Source organism: Tachypleus tridentatus, chromosome 1 (genome assembly GCF_004210375.1).
Source record: "Tachypleus tridentatus isolate NWPU-2018 chromosome 1, ASM421037v1, whole genome shotgun sequence".
NCBI classification, from domain to species: domain Eukaryota; kingdom Metazoa; phylum Arthropoda; class Merostomata; order Xiphosura; family Limulidae; genus Tachypleus; species Tachypleus tridentatus.
The window spans coordinates 62692675-62713837 of NC_134825.1; the positions used below are offsets into that span (position 1 = coordinate 62692675).

At 30.7% G+C, this 21163-nt stretch overlaps 1 protein-coding gene across 5 annotated transcripts in view; it reads left to right on the plus strand.

Annotated features, from left to right (window-relative positions):
* Positions 1–769: 769 nt before the first annotated feature.
* LOC143250179 (5'-nucleotidase domain-containing protein 3-like) overlaps positions 770–21163 on the plus strand; it is a 41903-nt gene continuing 21509 nt past the window's right edge. For 2 of the 5 annotated variants that reach the window (XM_076500685.1, XM_076500686.1), the window contains exons 1-5: positions 770–1011; positions 2261–2436; positions 7186–7260; positions 9931–9986; positions 20059–20149. In XM_076500685.1, coding sequence (XP_076356800.1) covers positions 2266–2436; positions 7186–7260; positions 9931–9986; positions 20059–20149 — 393 coding nt within the window. In that variant the 5' untranslated portion in view covers positions 770–1011; positions 2261–2265. Of the gene's footprint in view, positions 1012–2260; positions 2437–3750; positions 3871–7185; positions 7261–9871; positions 9987–20058; positions 20150–21163 lie in introns of those variants that run through there. The other 3 variants (XM_076500692.1, XM_076500687.1, XM_076500701.1) reach the window with 3 other exon arrangements.

Sequence of the window (21163 nt, forward strand, 5' to 3'; positions counted from 1 at the left end):
TTTTATCCTCTAGAACTGCTTTCCAATATGCAGAAATCATTGGTACATGCCTGAAAGACATGAAATGCAACCTGGCACAAGATAGTCTCTCAGGGACAGTTCTCTTCTAAACCTTGAGCTCGTCCGATAGATCGTTTCATTTTCCACTGGAATGAATCGACATCTCATATGAAATATTTCCCAGTCTTCCTCCAGATGTTAGATAGCATAGACAGAGAGACTGTCTAAGTACTGCACATCCTATTCCTGAGTTCACCCAGTTCAAGTGGACTTGTCTGAAATATTTTAGGAACTGGCCTAGTTCCTCTCTTAACATAATATTTAGGGACAACTACGGACCTGTTGGTCCTTCTCTGCTGTCCCATCCTCTAAGCAAAACTAAAACTATTAAATGAAAGACATTAAACCTAGTCCTTATCTTCACATACCTATCAAGCTTCTTTTAAATTGATTCAAATTTACTGCCTCCACAACATTTGAAAACAACCCATTCCATTGGCCAATCATTCGATTTGAAAAATAAAGACGGCTTCCACTTTGCCTGAATCTGTATTCATATCCCCTAGTTCAATAATTCTCACTGTTAAGTATGAAAAATGTTACTGTATTAACATTATCAATTCATTTTATAATCTTAAACACTTCAATCGGATCCTCTCTAAATCCTTTTTTTTTTTTTTTCAAGAGAAAACAATATTTAGCTTTTGTGAAAAGGAAATAAATTTTAACATACACACACATAACTTTTCCTAAATTTTAAGGTGGCATTAGTAAGCAGTTGTAGTAAGCATGGCGGTCAACGTTTTTCGTTTTGTGTCACCTTGTATCTCTGGAATTATTTTTCAACGAAGAGTCTTAAATGTCGAATATTTACTAATTAAAAGAGCACAGAGGACTAAAATAAATATATCAAGTTTTATTTAACTCGTAGATGTTATTCCTCATTAGATGGGCATAAACATAAAAATAAACTGTTAGAAAAATATTTTGCAGCTAAAGAAGCAAGTGAAGGTAAGGCTAAGAGTAACATTAAGGTTGTATTTTGTAAATTGAAATTTAGTAAGCTGTAAGAATGAGATGGCTTGTTTTGTTAATGTTTTAATAAAAGTATCATTAAAAATCAAGGTGTACTACACTGGAGAAGTTGTTGTTTTTTTATATATATCCTGCATAACAAATGTGGTTCTTTTCCGAGCATCCAAATCTTACTCTTAATTGTTATTTACATAATAATTTTCAAGTTAAAGATTTAGTTGGTGATACTTGATATATATATATCAATATTTATGTAGAGAGGATTCAGAAGAAAGCAACTAGGAGGGTGTGGGTAAAAGTTGGAGAAAGGAGGTGATAGGTTTTTAAGTGCCTTCAGTAAAACAGAATGCCTCTTTCATGTACCTACAGATTATCCAGGTGGTAGCACAAGTAGTAAGAGCACAGTTTTGTTGCAAACTGTCCACTGGTTTGAGATTGGGCTTCCAAAGCTGTTGTTGGTAGTCAGAGGTATTTTAAAAATGCATTTAATTTGTTTGAAGACATTTTAAAAGCAACCTCAAACTTCCTCTAACACTTCAGAAAACTGGAACTTGACCAAGGAAACAGTTTTCAACAAAAACTGGCAGAAAATACTTGTGCCATTATGAGAAGAGTCAGTAGGTACACAATAAAAATGTTATGTTTGTCTGAAGACACTTTAAAAGTTACTTCTGACTTTTCCAGTTGTTCAACTAGGATGTTTTCTGATGATGGGTGGGATTGTCATATGATGATAGACCAATTTTAGTAATATGTATAATTTCTTTTCACTTGACGAAGAAAGAGTGATAGATGATATGATTTAAAATTATTCAGAAAATTCATGATGACATTATCTGTAAGGTCTCAGATGTATTTGTGATGTATGAGAGGAGAAGGGAGCCTTGATATGTATTATATCAATTGTATATTTTATTTCTTTGTGTAGACAAAATAAAACAACACATTGAAAAATAGTGTTACTCTTTCATTATAGGGTAATATATCATTATTACACATATTTTGTAATAAGTGTCTAGAGTTATGATATATTTTCACAGAAATTACACAACCCTGTAACTCTTTCAGTCAGTTTAAGAGAAGATCAAAAGTGTTTTCCAGAAAATTATTGAACATTATGTTGTTTTACTTATAAAGTTTTGTGCTAAGTTAATTAGTATACTTCTACATTTATGATTTATTATGCTGTATTTTTTATTCTTCCCCTCTCTCTCTTTTTTTTTAGTTGGAATGCCCCCTCTTGATGTTGACCCCCATGGAGTGTTTGCAAATAACGAACTTGATCTTGGTGACATTGAAGTTTATGGGTTTGACTATGATTACACTTTAGCCGTGTACAAGGAATCTCTTCATTATTTAATTTATGATCTTGGGCGAGATTGGTTACTCAATAAGTTTAAGGTGAATTAACCTAATGTTTATTTTCAGTGAATTTTAAATAATTGTGCTTTTATTTATTTTGTAGTAATTTCACTAACTTTGTAGGAATATCTTTGTCATCGTCTTTCCAAGAAATGCTACTGAAGATGTATATTTGATCATTTTGAACTTTTTTCTTTATAAATACATATACTGTGATAATTATATGGTTGTATAAAAATTTAAGTTTAGTGTTTAAACAATTAAATAGTAAACCAGTTGTACAGCTTTTCAATCTGAAATGAAGTATGTAAACTTAATTGTAAAAGAGGAAAAGTTGCTTCTCTTATGTGTTTACTTGCATTTGGAATTTATATGACATTTGTCTCATGCACTAAAGTTTAGTGTTTAAGTGTTTTTGCACTAACTGGGAGATTTTTTTGTGTAACGTAAAAGTTAAAATTGTTGTTTCTGTTACTGTTTGATAAATGTTGAGAGTTCATATGTTAATACTGTAATACTGTTCAAATTAGCATTTAGTGTGTGCAACTAAACTTGTACCTTATAGCTGTGCTACTGATGTTGAAAGCTAAAGGCATAACAACTGGTTAATAAAAGCTTGGTGTCACATTTATCTAAAGTTTATCAATTTTTAATGTGTATTTTTGTTAAGCAAGTATAATGCAACTATAATTTCTGTTTGTTCAGTTATTGGTAAGTTATAAAACAGGCCAAATGAATTGCATTATAAAAATTGGTTATTTATCACTTCTCATTTTAAAGATAAACTTAATAACTTCAGTAAAAAGATAAGGTAATGATAAAATAGTGTAATATAACTTTAGACTTAATGTTTTCAGTGAGTTGCTAAACTATTTGTATTTAGTATTCTAAGATAATAATAAAATAGTGTAATATAATTTTAGGCTTAATGTTTTCAATGAGTTATTTGTATCTAGTGTTTTTTGTTTATTCCCAGGCTGCACTGATTAAGAATAAGAATGGTGTGTTAAGTACTTACGCCTTTGTAAGGTGTGGTAAGTGGGTTTTATATGGGAATTTTGGACTAACATACACATTTAAAGAAGCTAGTAGTGAATTTGTAGTTTGTGTGTAGAGTTCACAGGTTGTAAGAGAAATTGGAGGCTTTCCTAAATAGAATAGAGGTTATGAATAGAGAGATGGATAAACTGTAGGAAGTGGCAGCAAGGTTTAAAAAAGAACTTAAGTTTTTTTTGCATGTAAACGATATAGTGACTGATAATAATTATCAGGATGTTAATTTTAATAAAACTATTAGTAATAGATGTAATTATAATGAACAGGTTGTATTAAATACTATATTATTGCCTTTAGTTTGTGTAGATGATGAACTGGAGGAGAAGAGGATAACCTAATTAACAGATGCTGAAATTGGGATGGGAATGAAAAACTTAACAATATTATTGTTACTGGTACTGATACGATATCAGTGGAGTAAGTAAGAAGACAAGAATTAGATTATTCTATTCAGGGGCAGAGATGGAGTGTATTATTAAGAGAGCAAATGATATAGTAAAGGGTGCTAGCACTGTTGCAATCTTTGTAGTGTGCATAGAGGCTAATGATGTAGGGAAGAGTAGTCATATCTTATTATTCAGTACAAGGTGCTACTAAAGGCACTTAAAAAGGGGCCATAATAACTTAATTCTATCAAGAATACCAGTGAGACTTAATTTTGGGGATGAAGTTATAAGTATGTTACTAGGACTGGATACTAAGCTTAGGTTATTATATAAATACGAATAAATTAACTGGTTTGAATTCTGGGATTAGTTAAGTGGGAATAGGGAGGTTTTGGAATAAATGGTTTACATATAAATAGTGTATAGACTGCCTTCTTTGCAAGGGCTATTAACTCAACTGCAGGGGCAATCTTATTAAACTAGGACTAGATATTGAAGAAGGCCAGAATAATTGTAAAAAAGATGTTGAAAAGGTTAATGTATGGGAACAAAGTACAGAAGTAGTTTTAATAGTAGGCTAAAGTTGTTTTAATCATAGAAGAATAAAAAATAGGGGACTTCCTAGCACTGGTTGAAATGGAGGATTTTGATATAATAGGAATAATTGAAACCTGAGTAAATCTAGGCAATTTTGAGGATAGGAATTTTTTTTGAAATACAGGGTTATAAATTGTTAATTGGGATAAAATATTAAGAAGAGGAGAGAAGCAGAATTTTATGTAAAATGTGAGTTACAAGTTGAGGATATCAAAGCTAATAGCAATGAAGTTGAACCTATTTGGTTATCTGTTATTGTTTATGAGGGGAGAAGATACATGTATTTTGTTGGAATTTTTTACATATTACGAGATGAAACTTATAAAATTAACTATAAACTATACAGTGATATAAGTAATTAAACTGTTAATGAAGTTATGGGATATATTAATTTTAGACACATAGGTTTGGAAGTATTAGTTGAATCATGAGAAAGGCAGAAACTGTTCAGGATTATTTTCTTCAGTTGTTGGTAAGGAAACCTTACTAGGAACAATGGAATTTTAGATTATTTGTTCACTTCTATTAAAGAAATAGTAATATGGTAGAGATTGAGAATTATTTGGGTGCAAATGATCATTGCTAAATTAGATTTGATGTTTTGCTGCATATGGAGATAAGGAATAGTGAATTTTTACTTTCTATTTTAAAAAAAAGCAACTTTTGAAGGGGTGAGACAAGACATTGTCTGCTGTGAATTGGACAAGGTGTTAGTTGAAGCTACTGATCAAATGTGGAAAAATTTAGAAAATAAATTCTTAAATACTTATGTTGGACATGTTACTTATCAAAGAAAGAAAGAGTGGCTGTCAGTAAAAACCAGGTTGGTTCACAAAGTGTAGAAAAGTTAAAGAAAAACATTTTATGGAGTTTCAGTTGATTACAATGATGGGAGATATGGAGGATTACAGAAGATCAAAAAGTGCTCAAATGGGAGATTAGGAAATAAAAACTTGTAAGAAAAATTTGTCTGGAAATGTAAAATTTAATAGTAAGGACTTTTTTTAAATCCATTAAGAAAATGTCAGGATGAGAGTAAGGCCTTTTAAGGATGATACGGGAAGATTAATATCTGATAATTAGAGAATGGCAGTTAAATTTATTCTTTTTCTCACATTTTTCTAATGACAATTTAAGCAATAGTCCTCATCCTGAACAGTTGCTAGAATGAAACAAGACTGAATGAGATGAACACATTAATCTTGAAGTTGTTAATATAAAAAGTGGTTTTAAAAAATTGTAAGACTCCTGGTGTAGGTAATATTTCTCCAAGCATTTTGAAAAAGATTAAGGATTGGATATGTGAGGCAATTGCTATTACTTTTTGAGTGTTTTTGAATAGTTGGCAGGTACCAGAGGATTGGAAGTTGGCTAATTTTACTCCTCTTTTAAAAGGAAATGATACATATTCTCCTAATAATTATAGGCCTATTAGTCTTACATAGTGGTGGGAAAAGTCTGATAAAAGATACTTTGCAAATTGATTTTACTAACTTTAAAAATTTTATTGGAAAGTCAAGGTTTTGCAGAGAGAAAAACCTTGTCTTAATCATCTTTTGACATTCTTTAAGGAGGTTACTGCTTATGTATATGAGGGAGTTAATGTAGATCTTGTACAACCGTTTTCAGAAAGCATCTGATAATGTGCCACTTAAAATGCTTTTTAATAAAAGTTATCTCAAGGTGTGAAGGGAAGGTTGACTCATCGGATAGAAAAGTGACTAGATTGAAGAAAGGAGGGTGTTTTTATGAATGAAATTCAGTCAAACTAGATTAATGTTACAAGTGGAATATCTCAGCATTCAGTATTACGATCTAAGCTCTTTCAGATTTACATCAATTTCATACATGGAAGAATGACCAGTATATTATTTAAATTTGCTGACTTCCTTGAATTTTTAGGTGTCACTATTCGAGGAAGATGCTTCTGCTTCAGAAGAAGATTTAGACTATTATGAGTTGGGCATATAAATGACAAATGGCATTTAATAATAGTAAATGAAAGGTAATGCATCAGGAATACTACCATTTGAATTATAAGTACAACTTTGATGGGAATAACCTTAACACTGTTATTTAAGAAAATATTGCAGTATTCTGGTTGATCAGTATTTTAAGCCATCAATACAGTATGTTCGTAGTTGCAGGGCAAATAGGATTTTAGGCTGTATCTATACAAATATTGAATACAAGTTTAAAGAGGTTATAAATTCATTGCATAGATCATTGATTAGGCTACATTTGGAGTATTGTGTTTAGTCCTTAGCATCTTACCTTATGAAGGACACTGAATCATTGAAATGGTTTCAGAACAGGGATAGAAAGGCTGTAATATGAGGATAGGTTAAAATATCTGAACTTTTCTCTTGAAGAAAGATGAGTTAGACGAGATCTGATTGAAGTGTTTAAGGTTGTTAAAGAAATTGATGCTGTTGACACATCACATTTTATCATATTTAATGGTGAAAATGATAAGAACTGCAGGAGAACTTTAAATGTTGGCAAAGAAGGAGTCATCTTCAACATAAACAGCCTTACTTTTTTCTGACAGGGTTGTTGGCTTTTGGAATGGGTTGTTTTCATATGAATTAAATACAGCTAACTTGGTAAATATTTGAACAATAAAGACTGACTGACTGAGTGTTTAGTGTGTAGTTTAGTGTATAGGACAGCCTAGATGGATGAATAGGTTCCTTGTTGTCCTTTAATGCTATGTTATAGTCAACTAAACAATTTTTTTTCTGTGAAGTATCCCAAGGAGATAGAACAGCTTGACTATAGACCTGGCTTTGCAATTCGAGGACTTCATTATGATATTCAGAAGGTGAGTTCTGTGAATGTGAAAAGGGTTTTGTATGTTCTTTACAATGTTAGTCACTTCCATATAAAACTTATATAATTGTAAGTACTACATTAAATTGTGTATTGTAGGTATCAGCAGCTACTCTCTAATACACATATCTTTCATTGGAAACTTTTAATAATCTTGATGCTTCAAAGTTTTTTATGCTACTAAATATCATCTAACATCTTTTTTTAGTTTTAGAATTATTAAAGTACTTCGACAGTTTCTATAATTTTTTACTTAAACACAGTTTCTTGTATTTGTTTGTACAGCTATGATCATAAGCTGCAAATAATACATTTATATTGTAATATTTAAACAACTTGGCATGTAAAGTAACCTAATAATTCTCAAGAGATCATTATTACTAATTTATTTGGCTTTACTAAACAAAGTGCTTAAATGTTTTGTGGAAGTTGGATTTAACATAATGAAAGAATAATTTTAGTATGGATAAGTCAAAACTCAAATTAATATAAAAGATCATGAGTTTTAACAGGGGAAATAAGTTTCTCTAGTAAGATGTTTGTGCTCTATTTAGCCATCAAGCAAAAACTGTTTCTTACATAAAATCAAGGTGATTGAAGGAAAAGTCTTGACCTGGCATGGCCAGGTAGTTAGGATGCTTGACTTGTAATCTCAGGGTTGCAGGTTTGAATACCTGTCACACCAAACATGCTCACCCTTTCAGCCATGGAAGCATCATAATGTGATGACTAGCTACCTTCCCTCTAGTCTTATACTACTAAATTAGGGATGGCTGGTGCAAATAGCACTTGTGTAGCTTTATGTTAAATTCAAAACAAAGAACCAGAAGCTAAAGTCTTTGTGAGATCTGTTGTTTTTGGAAAGTTGTGCTCAGTGAGGCTTTTGTTTATAGATTTATTACATATAATTTCATTTTGACAGTTTTAAATAAACTTTTATACTGTACAAGTTTTTTTTTAAGCAAAAACATCTTGAGATGTGATCCATCAAAATGCATTGGAATATTCATAAAGAACAGACCTCTTATCTCATAATTTACTCCTGTCTTACAAAAGATAATTTACTATGAGTATTTTATAATTGTATTTTACAATATGAATATTGTGCTTAATTTCAACTTTGCTGTTTATTATCTGGTATAGAAATATTCTTTATGTATTTGTTGTTTGTTTGCATAGTATCATAAAAGTTATTTGAAAAGGGTTTAGCAATGAGTTTTTAAATTGTTAATAGGAAAATGCATACAAACTGTACCTGTGAAAGTGTTTGCTAATGCTTAGTTAGTGCAATGTGCTGATATGGATATATTTTATGAATAAATGTAGAAAAAGAATACATACACTAATTATTAATGATAAAGTAAAAATAAAAATGAATGTTGCTGGGTAGTTACCTACCTGAGGTTTAAAGGCTGGAATTAGGGATGACACCATACTATTTGTACTGAACCTTGACAAAACTACTGTGATTAGACTCAATAGTTGAAGCGAGGAAAAACCTAAGGATCAGCAGGTGCTAAATAAGTTACAATGTAAATTAATAAATAAAACATTTCTAACAGTGTTTCCTTTATTTCTGAAGAATAGTTTGTGTTTTATTGTCTGTGTGTGTGTGTGTATATATTACAAGATTATTTTAATACATCACACAACTCTAGTATAAACTTTTTCTTAACCCCAGTCTTTCAGATCTTTAAAAGATAATTATGATAAGATCCCTTAACTGAAACATTTTCACTAACTTTGTTTTATGTTTTATCCCAGATCTAAATAACAAATATTTTGTGTTCAGCATGAATAGTTTGTACACTTAAATCAAAACAATTTGAAAAGAAGAAAAAAGTTGTCAACAGAAAAAACAGGTTTAGTCATCATATTTTGGCATTTTGTTTTTTCAGTTCATGATGCAAATAACTGAGAACATAAAAAAATTGTATAATTTTTAATTTGAACGTTTTTTTCACTGCTGAAGTTATTGATAACTTTCTCAGTGCCTGGGTTATTTTTTAGATATAAGAAACATAAAGACAAATATTTCAATATCTTATTATTTATCTCAAATGTCAAACATTGATAAGATTGAAGAGGAATAGCCTTTGTGGTTGTACAAATTCACATTGTAATAAAAAATTAAGAGAACAGATTTCAGTTATAGATATGTATCAAGAATGCAACACCATTAATGAATGCAAAGGTTACTAAACTCACATTAGGCCTACCTTGCACAGACTAGTTCATTATAGTTTTACTACAAGGGCAAGTCTTGATCTGTAAAGTGAATTTTGTTTATCAAGTTATATAAAGAATTTTCTCAATGTGTTTTGCCAGTACATCTATTTAAACTAAAATGTGCTGCATTTGCATTTATAAAATAAACTGAAATAATAGATATTTTTGTTGTTATTGTTCATTATTCACATATAGAAGTTGACTCAGATTTGTTATTTTTATATCATTAGGGAAAAAAGAACAAGAAAAAAGAAAATATATTACTCACGTAGCACGCAGGAATAATTCTCAGACCTTACTTTAGTTGTATATGTGCTAATCAGTGTTTTCTGCATGCTTTATTATCCATTTGTTTGTTCATTATTTGTTAAAAGGTTCGAGACTACTGACAAAGCCAGAATTAGCCAGCTTTCATGAAGTATGTTGTTTTCAGGGGCTGTTGATGAAAATTGATAGTTTCCACCAAATACAGTTTGGTTCTGTATACAGGTATGTTTTGGTCATCTTGCAATTCATATTATTCTTTTGCAACTCCTGACATAGGTTGCTTTAATTTAACCAAGTTTCATGTTTACCTTTGTGAGGTTTATTACTTTTCATCTTCAAAGTTTTTGTTAGAAAAGATAAAATACACTGTTTAATATTTCATGATAAAATATTTTTTGAAATGCAAATATCACTGTGGATACTGTTATTTCAAGAATAAAGACTATTTAATACTGTTGCTGATAGGAAATATGTATTGTGAGGTAGTAGATATGTTGTATTTACACATCAAGTGTGTAATGACATCATAGCCTAAGTAACAAGACATCACAGTACTTGTAATACCTTACCTCCTTTTAGTATGCAGCTGGTCCTAAGGTTTGGGATCAGTCTTCTCAGCTTTCATTTCCCTGCAATAAGTTGTTAAGAATTTGATTTTGATTTCATTTAGACAAACTTTTCATGAAATTAGTCTTTTTCACAATAATTTCTGACTTTTGTTTTTTGGAACTTTCATTTTGCCCAAGTCTTTCTTGAAACTGCATAATCTTTATTGTTTTCCTTCAACTTTAACTAAACCTTTTACTAGTGATCTTTTTTTGTTTTTAAAAATGTGCACAAGTTTCACTGGGAGCATGCTCATGCAAACATACTAGAATTTATTTTGCTAGCATTAATTTAAATCATAAAAGAAAACATCTGCTCTTGTGACTGATTTTATTTAGCATTGTTAACATATATCAGTCAGAAAAGTTTTACTGTCATTTTGTTGTTGTTGTTACGTGTATCTTAGAATTTAATCTCAATTCCTGTTATCTGTTTATCAATATAAATAATATACTTCCATTTGTCTATTAGGAACTTTTCTCACAAATTTCTTGATCAAACAATACAATTCTTCTACCATTAGAAAGACTTGTCTGGTGAGTGTGGATTGCATATTGGCTTTTCCATTCAGAATCACCCAACCTGTTCTTTGCTCAGTCAAACATTATTGCAGTGATAACACAATGTCATTGTTCTTGTGTGATGACTGTTAAATAGTATTTCCATTACTTTGTTGAATAGTCATTTTCATTAATTGTGTACATTATCTTATTCAATAATAATGTTTTACTAGATATTTTCATTATCTAGTTAAATAATAATTTTCATTATCTTGTTGAATAGAAATTTTTGTTTTTTTCTGTTTGGAACACTTTTTGCCAATTTCTCAATCATATATTAGAAATCTATATTGTTAGAAATGCCTTTGTTCAAGGAGTCTGAATTGTATATTGGCTTTTCCATTCAGAATCACCTTATGTTTTATTTTTTGTTTAGTCAATCTCTTTAATGCACAGTCATTGTCATCATATGACAACTGGCTCCAATTTCAACTTTAGTTTTTTATTTGCAAAGTATTTCACACAAACAATTAACATTACACAAAATAAAACTACTATGGGCATTGTCAAATTATTTAGGTGTAAAATACACATGGACTGTTCATTCAAAACGTGTTTTTTTACTTTGTATGCATTCAGATGTTTCAGCATATTCAACTAAGATTGCCTTCACTACAACTTTACATTTATTTTACTTTGCAATAACTTAGTTGTTATTCATTTCATAGATTATTATATACAACAATAAGTTATTGTTCTTTACTATGGGTTTTGTTATTCACATTTGAGTTTCTCTGTTTCAGCTTGTAAAACTATTTCATTCCAAAAATGCTTACAACTGTTTCATACTCTATACAGTATAATAAATACTATTACTTTACTCAACATCTAGTTTTATTACATAAAGTGATGTCTACATGAGTTTGTTTGTGCAACTGCATAAACTGTTTTAAAATAGATCAGAATTTTTTTGACCTAACACATAATGTCTGCAAGAAAGCTCAGTTTAAGTGGTTTATGTAAAAATGATAAAATAAAGTAAATACAAGTGAAAGGCATGTAACTACTGCAAATGTTTTATGCATTGTGGCTAGGGTTAAATACAACAGTATACAAATATATATATGTATGAAATTTTTCCTATCAATTTGTATTTATAAATTTAAATCTTGTCTCCATAGCTGATTTCAAGTAAACTATGTACTTATGTTTCTTTAGTGAAAGTTAATTAACACATTTTATAGGTAACAAACTGAGTCCTATAATATTTTTGTTTAACAATGTAAATAAAGTTGAATTAATCTGTTAATACTGTAAAGGTAAATAATTTCTAAACAATAAAATACTTGTATTGAAAGACAAATGTTGTGTGAATATAAAAATACACACAGACCCTATACTAATGTTAACAAATGTCATTATCATTGTTTTCTTGAGAAGATACAAAACTTATGCAATACAGTGACTACATGTAATCCAAACCTTATAAAATACTTACACACAAACACTGTCTAGAATTATGTATTTTGTATTTCACTCAATAATATTATGTGATATTAATAATGAGAGAAAACACTACAGATGAAATTGCTAGTGCAAACTGTTAGATACATGGGTGTTTCAAATTGTGTTTGATGCAAGTGTTAAATTTACTTATTTTTAGAAGCAGAAATTTATTATTAGTTTATTTATGTAACTTTATATAAATCAAACATTTTGTACTTCAGTTGTTGTGAACTAGCACTTATATTATTGCATCATCTTACTAGAATCTTTAAAGCTTTTTTCATTGTTTTGATTGAGTATTATTGTGTCATAATATCTTGTAGTGTGTATAACATTGTTATCCTCTGTCAGTCTTATAAGTATGTGTACAAAACGTAGTTCGGTAAGTAAGGCAGAGTTATAAAGAAAGAAATGTAGATAGTGAGATGTAGACTGAGTGGTTATGGATTTAATGATAAAGAGAGTTTGATGGCCTTTTTTTTTAAGTGAAACTATTACAGATTAGGTTATAACAACAGTTACTAATAAATAAGAATTTGATTTGTCAGTGGTGTCCTAAAGTGACCGAACTAGTGTGTGTCTGGACTTTGATGAAAAGTGATGATTATTTAAAGCTCTGGATACTCTGTGGTAATAACTGTACAAAAAAAATATTTGTATACAGGTTGTCTCATTTTAATATATTACTTTAAAACATCTGGCTTTTGTACTGTTTGCTTATTGTTGAAATTTATTACCAACAAGTCATAGACAGTTTCATGCTATGAGTTGTTTATGTGAGAAAGCAAAAACTACATACATAATGAATAAAATATATTTCATAAATCTCAACTTAATTCATCATAACTTTAATTTACACTAGTTCATGGTAAAGTTTGATTTCAAATTCTTAAAGTTCAATTAATCCTTTGTAACAATGGATATATGTTAGGCTCTTTGTTTTTATAACTCTAAATTGGAAAATTATTACAGTTGATTGTAAGATTAAAATTTGTCACATTAGTATTTTGAGCCCTGTTAAAGTCTAAAATTTTTGTCATTACTATTCTAAAAATTTTAAAGGTTCTTATAGTTTCAGTGTACATAAACAGTAATTACTCTCATATTTTTAATTTAACTTAGCAGCAACACTTAACTTAACAGTCTGTTTTTTGGGAGAAATGTGATCCTTGTAGGAACGAGCTCAGGTTTTAGTTTGGGTAATCTCTGGAATAATAGTTTCAAAAACTTACCATCTCTGAAACTACAGCAATTCTTGACTACTATGGATTCTTTCTTTGCCTATCTAAGCATTAATCTGATTTTTTCCTTGATTGCTCCAGTCTTTTATACCTCACTTAATTGTCCTTGGTGATATCTGTTTCATGATACTCTCAAACCATATTAGTGCACTCTATCCTGGTACTGTGTGTAAGCATCTCATTAGGATAATATCATCACTTATTCTCAACAAAGTATAACTAATGGGTTTCTCAGTGTTACCTAGGGTTACCTAGTTGATTTTTGTTAACAAAAAAAAATTCAGATTAGTTTATGGTATAATTTCCCAAATTATTATTCCTGGCAAGTTGGGTCTCTCCTATTCCACCTTGGATATGTAGCATCACACAAGTGGGAGGCCACACGTGGTTGAAACTGTTGGTGATATTCATAGTGATTTGGAGACATATATTTGGTTTCCTGATGTTCCTCCAGGTGGCTTCAGGGTTATTATTGATGGTGATCCTTGACATTTTGAAGATAATGTAGATTCCTCTTTTCCTGTGCCTTCTTTCAGTATCTTGGATTCTTAATCCACCTATATAACAATGGTAACTTCATGGACTTGTAATGCTGGAATCAGGAATTTGATTCCCTGTTTTGAATACATCAGGTAGCCTAATGTTGCTTTGCTTAGACAAAATAAACTTACTGGACTAAATGGTGTTCCAATCTAGAGTGATAAACCCAGTCTTTAAATGAAATAAAAAAAAAATAAAGGGAAACCACTTTGAAATAAGCTTAGTTTGATATGTTTTCTTCAGTTTCATTAAGAGTGTGAAGTTTAGGGTATTTCCCTAGTTGCTTTTGAGCTTACATCTTTCTTGATAGCTGAAAGGTCTGCAGGTAAATATTTAATTTTTGCTCCATCCATGGACATTGTGGTTCATGCAGGAAGGTTTGCTTTTCACTTAAGATCTGTGCAGACATTTGTATGGATAATACCTTCACCAGCCTCTTCACTTTCTCAATATTAGATCCTAGCTGTAGTGTGAGAGAGGTTAGTATGTTTTGGAAATTAGCATTATTTCAAATTGGAAAATGTTTCTTCAATAACACCCACCTCTCTCTCACACTCTCCTGCCCTTTCTTGTAGCTCTAGGAAACCCATTAGTGACATTTTGTCAAGACATTGATAACACTATCTGAATGAGGTGCTTACATACAATATCAGGATAAAAAGCACACTGATGTAGGTGGAGAGTGTTGCAAAACAAATATTACTGAGGGCAATTAAGTGGAATTTAAAAGACTGGAGCAAGCAAGGAAAAATCAAACTCTAATGCTTTGATGGACAAAGGAAGACACCCTGGCAGATGAGTAATAGCTATTGTATGAGTGGAGGTAAGTGTTATTGGCAATGCATTTTTGACTTAAGAAAATGTTAGTTCTTTTTTCACTCTTAATCTGAAGTACTCTTTAGTTCTTGCTAAGATCTTTATTCTGCCTTAAATCTGGTGGAATCTTCTTCTTATGGGTTTTCAGAATGTGGACTGTGAAAATCCTGTTTATTATCCAGGCATCTTTAGGTTTTAGCTAGTGTTTTTTTTCCTCTCTTTCTCTCTCTGTTCTTGCTACTAGTCTAAAAATGCTTTCATTTGATTGAGACAGGTGTTTCTATTTCTGTAATGTATGGGTTACTTCATTGATACCTTTGAGAATTTGTGGGAGCCTTTTCATAGAGGTCTCTTTGATTGTACTTTTCTTCTAACCTCTGTTGATCTTTAGGGGAAAATGTAGTTGGATACATGCAAGCTATTCTTATTTCATTATATCCTTTGATCACTTATATTTTGATCCACATGGTACTGTCAGTTGTAAATTTGGTAGAAATAAACCAATTAATCAAAATAATTTGTTAATTGATAGTATGAATAAATTGTTAAATTGATTAATGTTATGAATCTAATCAGCTAATCAAAATTAATGTTCCTATATTACTGTTCTCGATCATTCCAAAAATGCAACTAATGAAGTATTGACATTATGATTTATCATTATTCTCAGTTTATTAAAATCTGTTCAGGTGATTATTTCTACAACTCATAAAGATAATAAAGTAATCAAAATTGTCATTTCCTGTCTTGTATCACAATAATCTATTAGTTGAATATGATCATTTAATGAACATGATGATTAATTAGTAACTTTCACTAATTACTCAGTTTTAGTTGATTGATATTTGGCTTAGAGAAATTTAGATTTTAACTATGTTTAGTTGTAAGTGACCTTTGATTTTACACTTCCAAAATCCAATTGTTGCTGTACTAGAGCTAGGAAAGTGTGATCCTGTGAAATTGGCAGATAGTCTTTCAGACAGTATATTCTCTGTACTTCAGTTCTTCCTTTTGTACCTATGAAATTGGCAGATATTTGTTGGTGCTTCATTTTTGAATATTAAAACTATGGACACTAATTCTTCATTCATACTTCCATACTCTTTCTGTATGATCCTGCTTCCATCACAGCCATAATGCTATTCATATCTCATTATGGATGTAATGAAATTGAAGTGGGTTAGTGTCTCTGTGTAAAATGTTAACATTTTTATCTTTTTCTTTGTGTTTGATGAAAAATCTGCTGTTGCTATCATGACTGTTTGTTTCTGCTTAAGAAGAATCTCTGTACCTCCTATTCCAGGGTTTTAGATGGTTAGTACATAACATAGTGAAACTTTTATAATTCTCCTGAGCCATTTAACACCTTTGCTTTTTCATTCTATCTGAAACTTAGTTAATAGTTTGAGAAATATTGCACCCAGTTCAAAATTTTTGTTTTAGTCCCACTCTTTCTTAGCTTCTAAATTTCCAAAACAGCTTTGTGAAAACTTTTAAAAAGTCACCATTTTAGATATATATGTCACTTGGAGGCAGATGGTTCAGTGCTTTGCTTGCTTATCATCCATTATGGAGTCACAAAGATGCATTAATATTGCTTTCACTTTCCATCAGAATATGAGGACTGGTGCTTTTGGTGCACTCCAAAGGCCTACAAAGATGTTTTTTTCCAATTTTGTTCAATAGATTAATACTGTTACTAAAACTTAATCTATTGATTAATATATTTTCGAAACAACAACTCATGTGACAAACATGCATTATGTAGGAATGTGAACTGGTTGATATTTATCATATTCTTGTCCTTTCTTTTGTCAAATTGGCCATCTGCCCAATCTGTACAAACTCAATGTAAAAAAATGTTGGTGAGGAGGAGGAAGAGAGTCAAAAGTAATAGTGTTTAGTAGGCTTAATCTGAGATTAACATAAACATCAAGGCAGACAAGGTAAATGAAAAGTGATAAGTAAAGCTTCTTTTAACTGGCTGAGTGATGATAGGCGACTAACCCTATTTTAATTTTTTTCTAAGCTGAGTGTACCTCAGAAATGCACAGTTCTTAAAGTGCAGTGGCAAGCAATAAAAGAGCCTAGAAGTAAGATTTAAATCATTCATCATCTACCTTAATGTTGTGTGCCTTTCATCAGTTTGCTTTGAACTGTGTAGAAAGGGCCTTTTTTTTCTCCATTGGAAATTATCTTTGTGTGCAAAATAATGTGGATGAAGCCTAAATTGGACAGTGATACAAATGATTCATTGAAATATGGTGGTGATGGGGACATGTGTACAACAAAGTCTTAAAATTTGGTTCAATAAGAATTTTTTGTTACAAGTAGAAACATATTACAAATATATTAAATGTCACAGACTTTGAAATTATTCTCATTAGTTATTTCAAACATGTCTTATGCTCTTACACTGATATAAAGAATCTATTTATATTATTACAGTAAGGATTTATTTTTCATAAGATATTATGATCACTTTATAACAGTCATGTTTAGCACATAATGTTAATTACAAACCTTGTTATTAAAAAAATCTAAAAATTATGTTTTTTCAATCAGATATTTAGACATAAGGCATTTAATCAGTATTTCTGTTCAGCAAATTTCATGAAAGAAAAAAATATAACCAACTTTTGTGTCTTAATAATCTAATGTATTATCTGCCACCACAGTATCATGCCCCTTTGTTAGTGTAGGCTTCCTTTTATTACTTGCTTTATCCCATTATGTTATTGTTTCTGGATTATTTTGAGAAACCTGTCAGAGTGAAACAAAGGTTGACTCAATATTTAATCACTTCAATAAGAAAAAGGCTTGGCATAGCCAGTTGGTTAAGGCATTCAACTTGTATTCCAAGGGTTACAGGTTTCAAATCCCTGTAGCATCAACCATGCTCACCCTTTTAGCTGTGAAGGCATTGTAATGTGACAGTCAATCCCACTATTCATTGGTAAAAGAGTAGACCAAAAGTTGGCAGTAGGTGGTGATGACTAGCTGCCTTCCCTCTTGTCTTACACAACTAAATTATGGATGCCTAGCACAGATAGCCTGTGTAAAGCTTTGTATGAAATTTAAAACAAACTAAACCAATTAATATTTAATAATATGACTCAATATTTAATCACTTCAATAAGAAAAAGGCTTGGCATGGCCAGTTGGTTAAGGCATTCAACTTGTATTCCAAGGGTTGCAGGTTTCAAATCCCTGTAGCATCAACCATACTCACCCTTTTAGCTGTGAAGGCATTGTAATGTGACAGTCAATCCCACTATTCATTGGTAAAAGAGTAGACCAAAAGTTGGCAGTAGGTGGTGATGACTAGCTGCCTTCCCTCTAGTCTTACACAACTAAACTATGGATGACTAGCACAGATAGCCTGTGTAAAGCTTTGTATGAAATTTAAAACAAACTAAACCAATTAATATTTAATAATATGACTCAATATTTAATCACTTCAATAAGAAAAAGGCTTGGCATGGCCAGTTGGTTAAGGCATTCAACTTGTATTCCAAGGGTTGCAGGTTTCAAATCCCTGTAGCATCAACCATACTCATCCTTTTAGCTGTGAAGGCATTGTAATGTGACGGTCAATCCCACTATTCATTGGTAAAAGAGTAGACCAAAAGTTGGCAGTAGGTGGTGATGACTAGCTGCCTTCCCTCTTGTCTTACACAACTAAATTATGGATCCCTAGCACAGATAGCCTGTGTAAAGCTTTGTATGAAATTTAAAACAAACTAAACCAATTAATATTTAATAATATGACTCAATATTTAATCACTTCAATAAGAAAAAGGCTTGGCATGGCCAGTTGGTTAAGGCATTCAACTTGTATTCCAAGGGTTGCAGGTTTCAAATCCCTGTAGCATCAACCATACTCACCCTTTTAGCTGTGAAGGCATTGTAATGTGACGGTCAATCCCACTATTCATTGGTAAAAGAGTAGACCAAAAGTTGGCAGTAGGTGGTGATGACTAACTGCCTTCCCTCCAGTCTTACACAACTAAATTATGGATGACTAGCACAGATAGCCTGTGTAAAGCTTTGTACGAAATTTAAAACAAACTAAACCAATTAATAAGAAAAAAAAATTTGTATAAAAAAACTTAGCTCTCTCATTACAATTCCTCTACAGAATGCTTATTACTATTATGTAAATGTTTTTGAAAAGCCCTGATGAGCTTCTGGTGAGGGTGACATTGTTACTGTACAGGTGTGCTAAAGAAAAGATATAGAAATATCCAGTATATACTTGTGTAATAAGAGGGTTATGGATTGTTTATAAGTTTGCTCATGGTATAGTTTGTACTTATTCCAAGTGGTGTTTTTTAAAAGGTGATGACAGGTTAATGTGTGTGTTCAAAATCTATTTAAGTAAAAATAAAATGCATTTTGACTGGTATCCACAGTTTGTGTCATAAAAAGTTAAGTCTGTGGTTAAGTCCCTCATATAAATACATAGCTATTTAATGTTACTCTCTCAGCTGCGAGTTTAGATAGACTATATTAATATAAATGTAGTGAATTTTGTTCTGTTCTAATGATTGTAAGCATGCTTTGTAAAAATGTTTAATATCTAGTTGTTTCATATACTAAGCCAGCAGTTAATTTTTATTTAACATTATTTGTGGCTTTGGTGTCTATTCTTTTTATTTCTTCACATAACTTGTATAAATTGCTGTCATATTTTAAAATTGTCATCACACGTAAATCATTTGTGCAAAAGTTGTAAAGGTGGACTTGGAATACATAGAGTGCATTAAAGGCTATATCAGGCTCATTATGTTTTTCATATATGTTAATGTTATAGGTGTTTGTGCTATACACACTATTGTGGGCTAATTATTGCACTTTAATGGGGCAAAACCTTCAAGATTGTTGGACCATAATGGTGATAAAAATAGACCAATGATAATTTCAAAGTAACGTGTGTACTAACAATTTTTATTAAATGACATAAACCACTTGTTTCTTATGTATTAAATAATTTCATATTCTCTTGTTTAAATTGTATTTTCCTTTTATTTTCAAGTAAAAATATTCAGTAAGATTTGTAATTTCACATTCTTCTATATTCAGGGGATTAACCCCACTCTCTAATGAAGAAGTTACCAGAATCTATGGTGGCACTTATATTCCACAAAATTTAATACGAGGAACTGAATCAGAGGTGAGAGCAAGAAAAATAGATAAATTCTTTATGGTAGACATAATCTTTAGGTAAATATTTTTCTATTATATCCTATTATTGTCCTATAATAATCACTAAAAAAACTAAAATGGTAATTTTCTTTAATCCAAGTGGTTGGTATAGTTAAGCTTCCCAACAATGTTTTTTATTTTGAATCTCTTGTAATTTTGTTATTCAGATTAAGTCTGAGAGTGAAATTTGTTACACTGCAGTGCAAGTCTAAAATTCTTATCAGCATAATTGAATTTTTGATTTGCTGTTTCTTAGTTTACAGGTTCAGTACCATGTTAAAACAAAGTGCTCTCTTCTCATCATATAACATTTTGTGGATCATTTTAATATGTTCCTTTATTTGTTTATGATATATTTTTATTAATGTTTATTTTTTCTCTGCACCTACATTTTGGTGGATTAAAGAAAAATCCATTTGGGAAGGGTTGCCATAAAAATAACTTTTAGTTTATACCAACTCTTTTTGTATAGTAAAAATGTTTATAAACATTCCAGCAGCCTTTGTTCTGCACTTTGAACAATTAATCTTTTTCTAGAGTAACATTTGTAACTTCTGTAATCATATTTTCATAGTTACAACTATTAGCTCTGATGTACTTATGGATTTTTAAAATTTTCATTTCATTTTTTAAGGATATAAAACTAGTTCTTGAAAAGGTGGGTAATTTTATTCTGTTTATTACTTATGTGAAAAATAAGTCTGATTTTTTAATTTAACTTCCCAAATTTTGTTAAATTCAAGGTAGTATAATTAAGAATACAAACACAGATTTTCTGGTGGTATATTAAACTTTAGTTTAAAATATCATCAGACCTGTTTAATAATACAATTAATAAACAAAAGGTTTGTCCAGATTTCATCCCTATTTTATTAGCAAGATTTTGTCAACAGTAATCATTTTCTAACATACTATACTGCTTTTCCTAACTATACTTTAATTTGAAGATAATCCAAGAACAGTAGCTATTTGCATGGTGTTA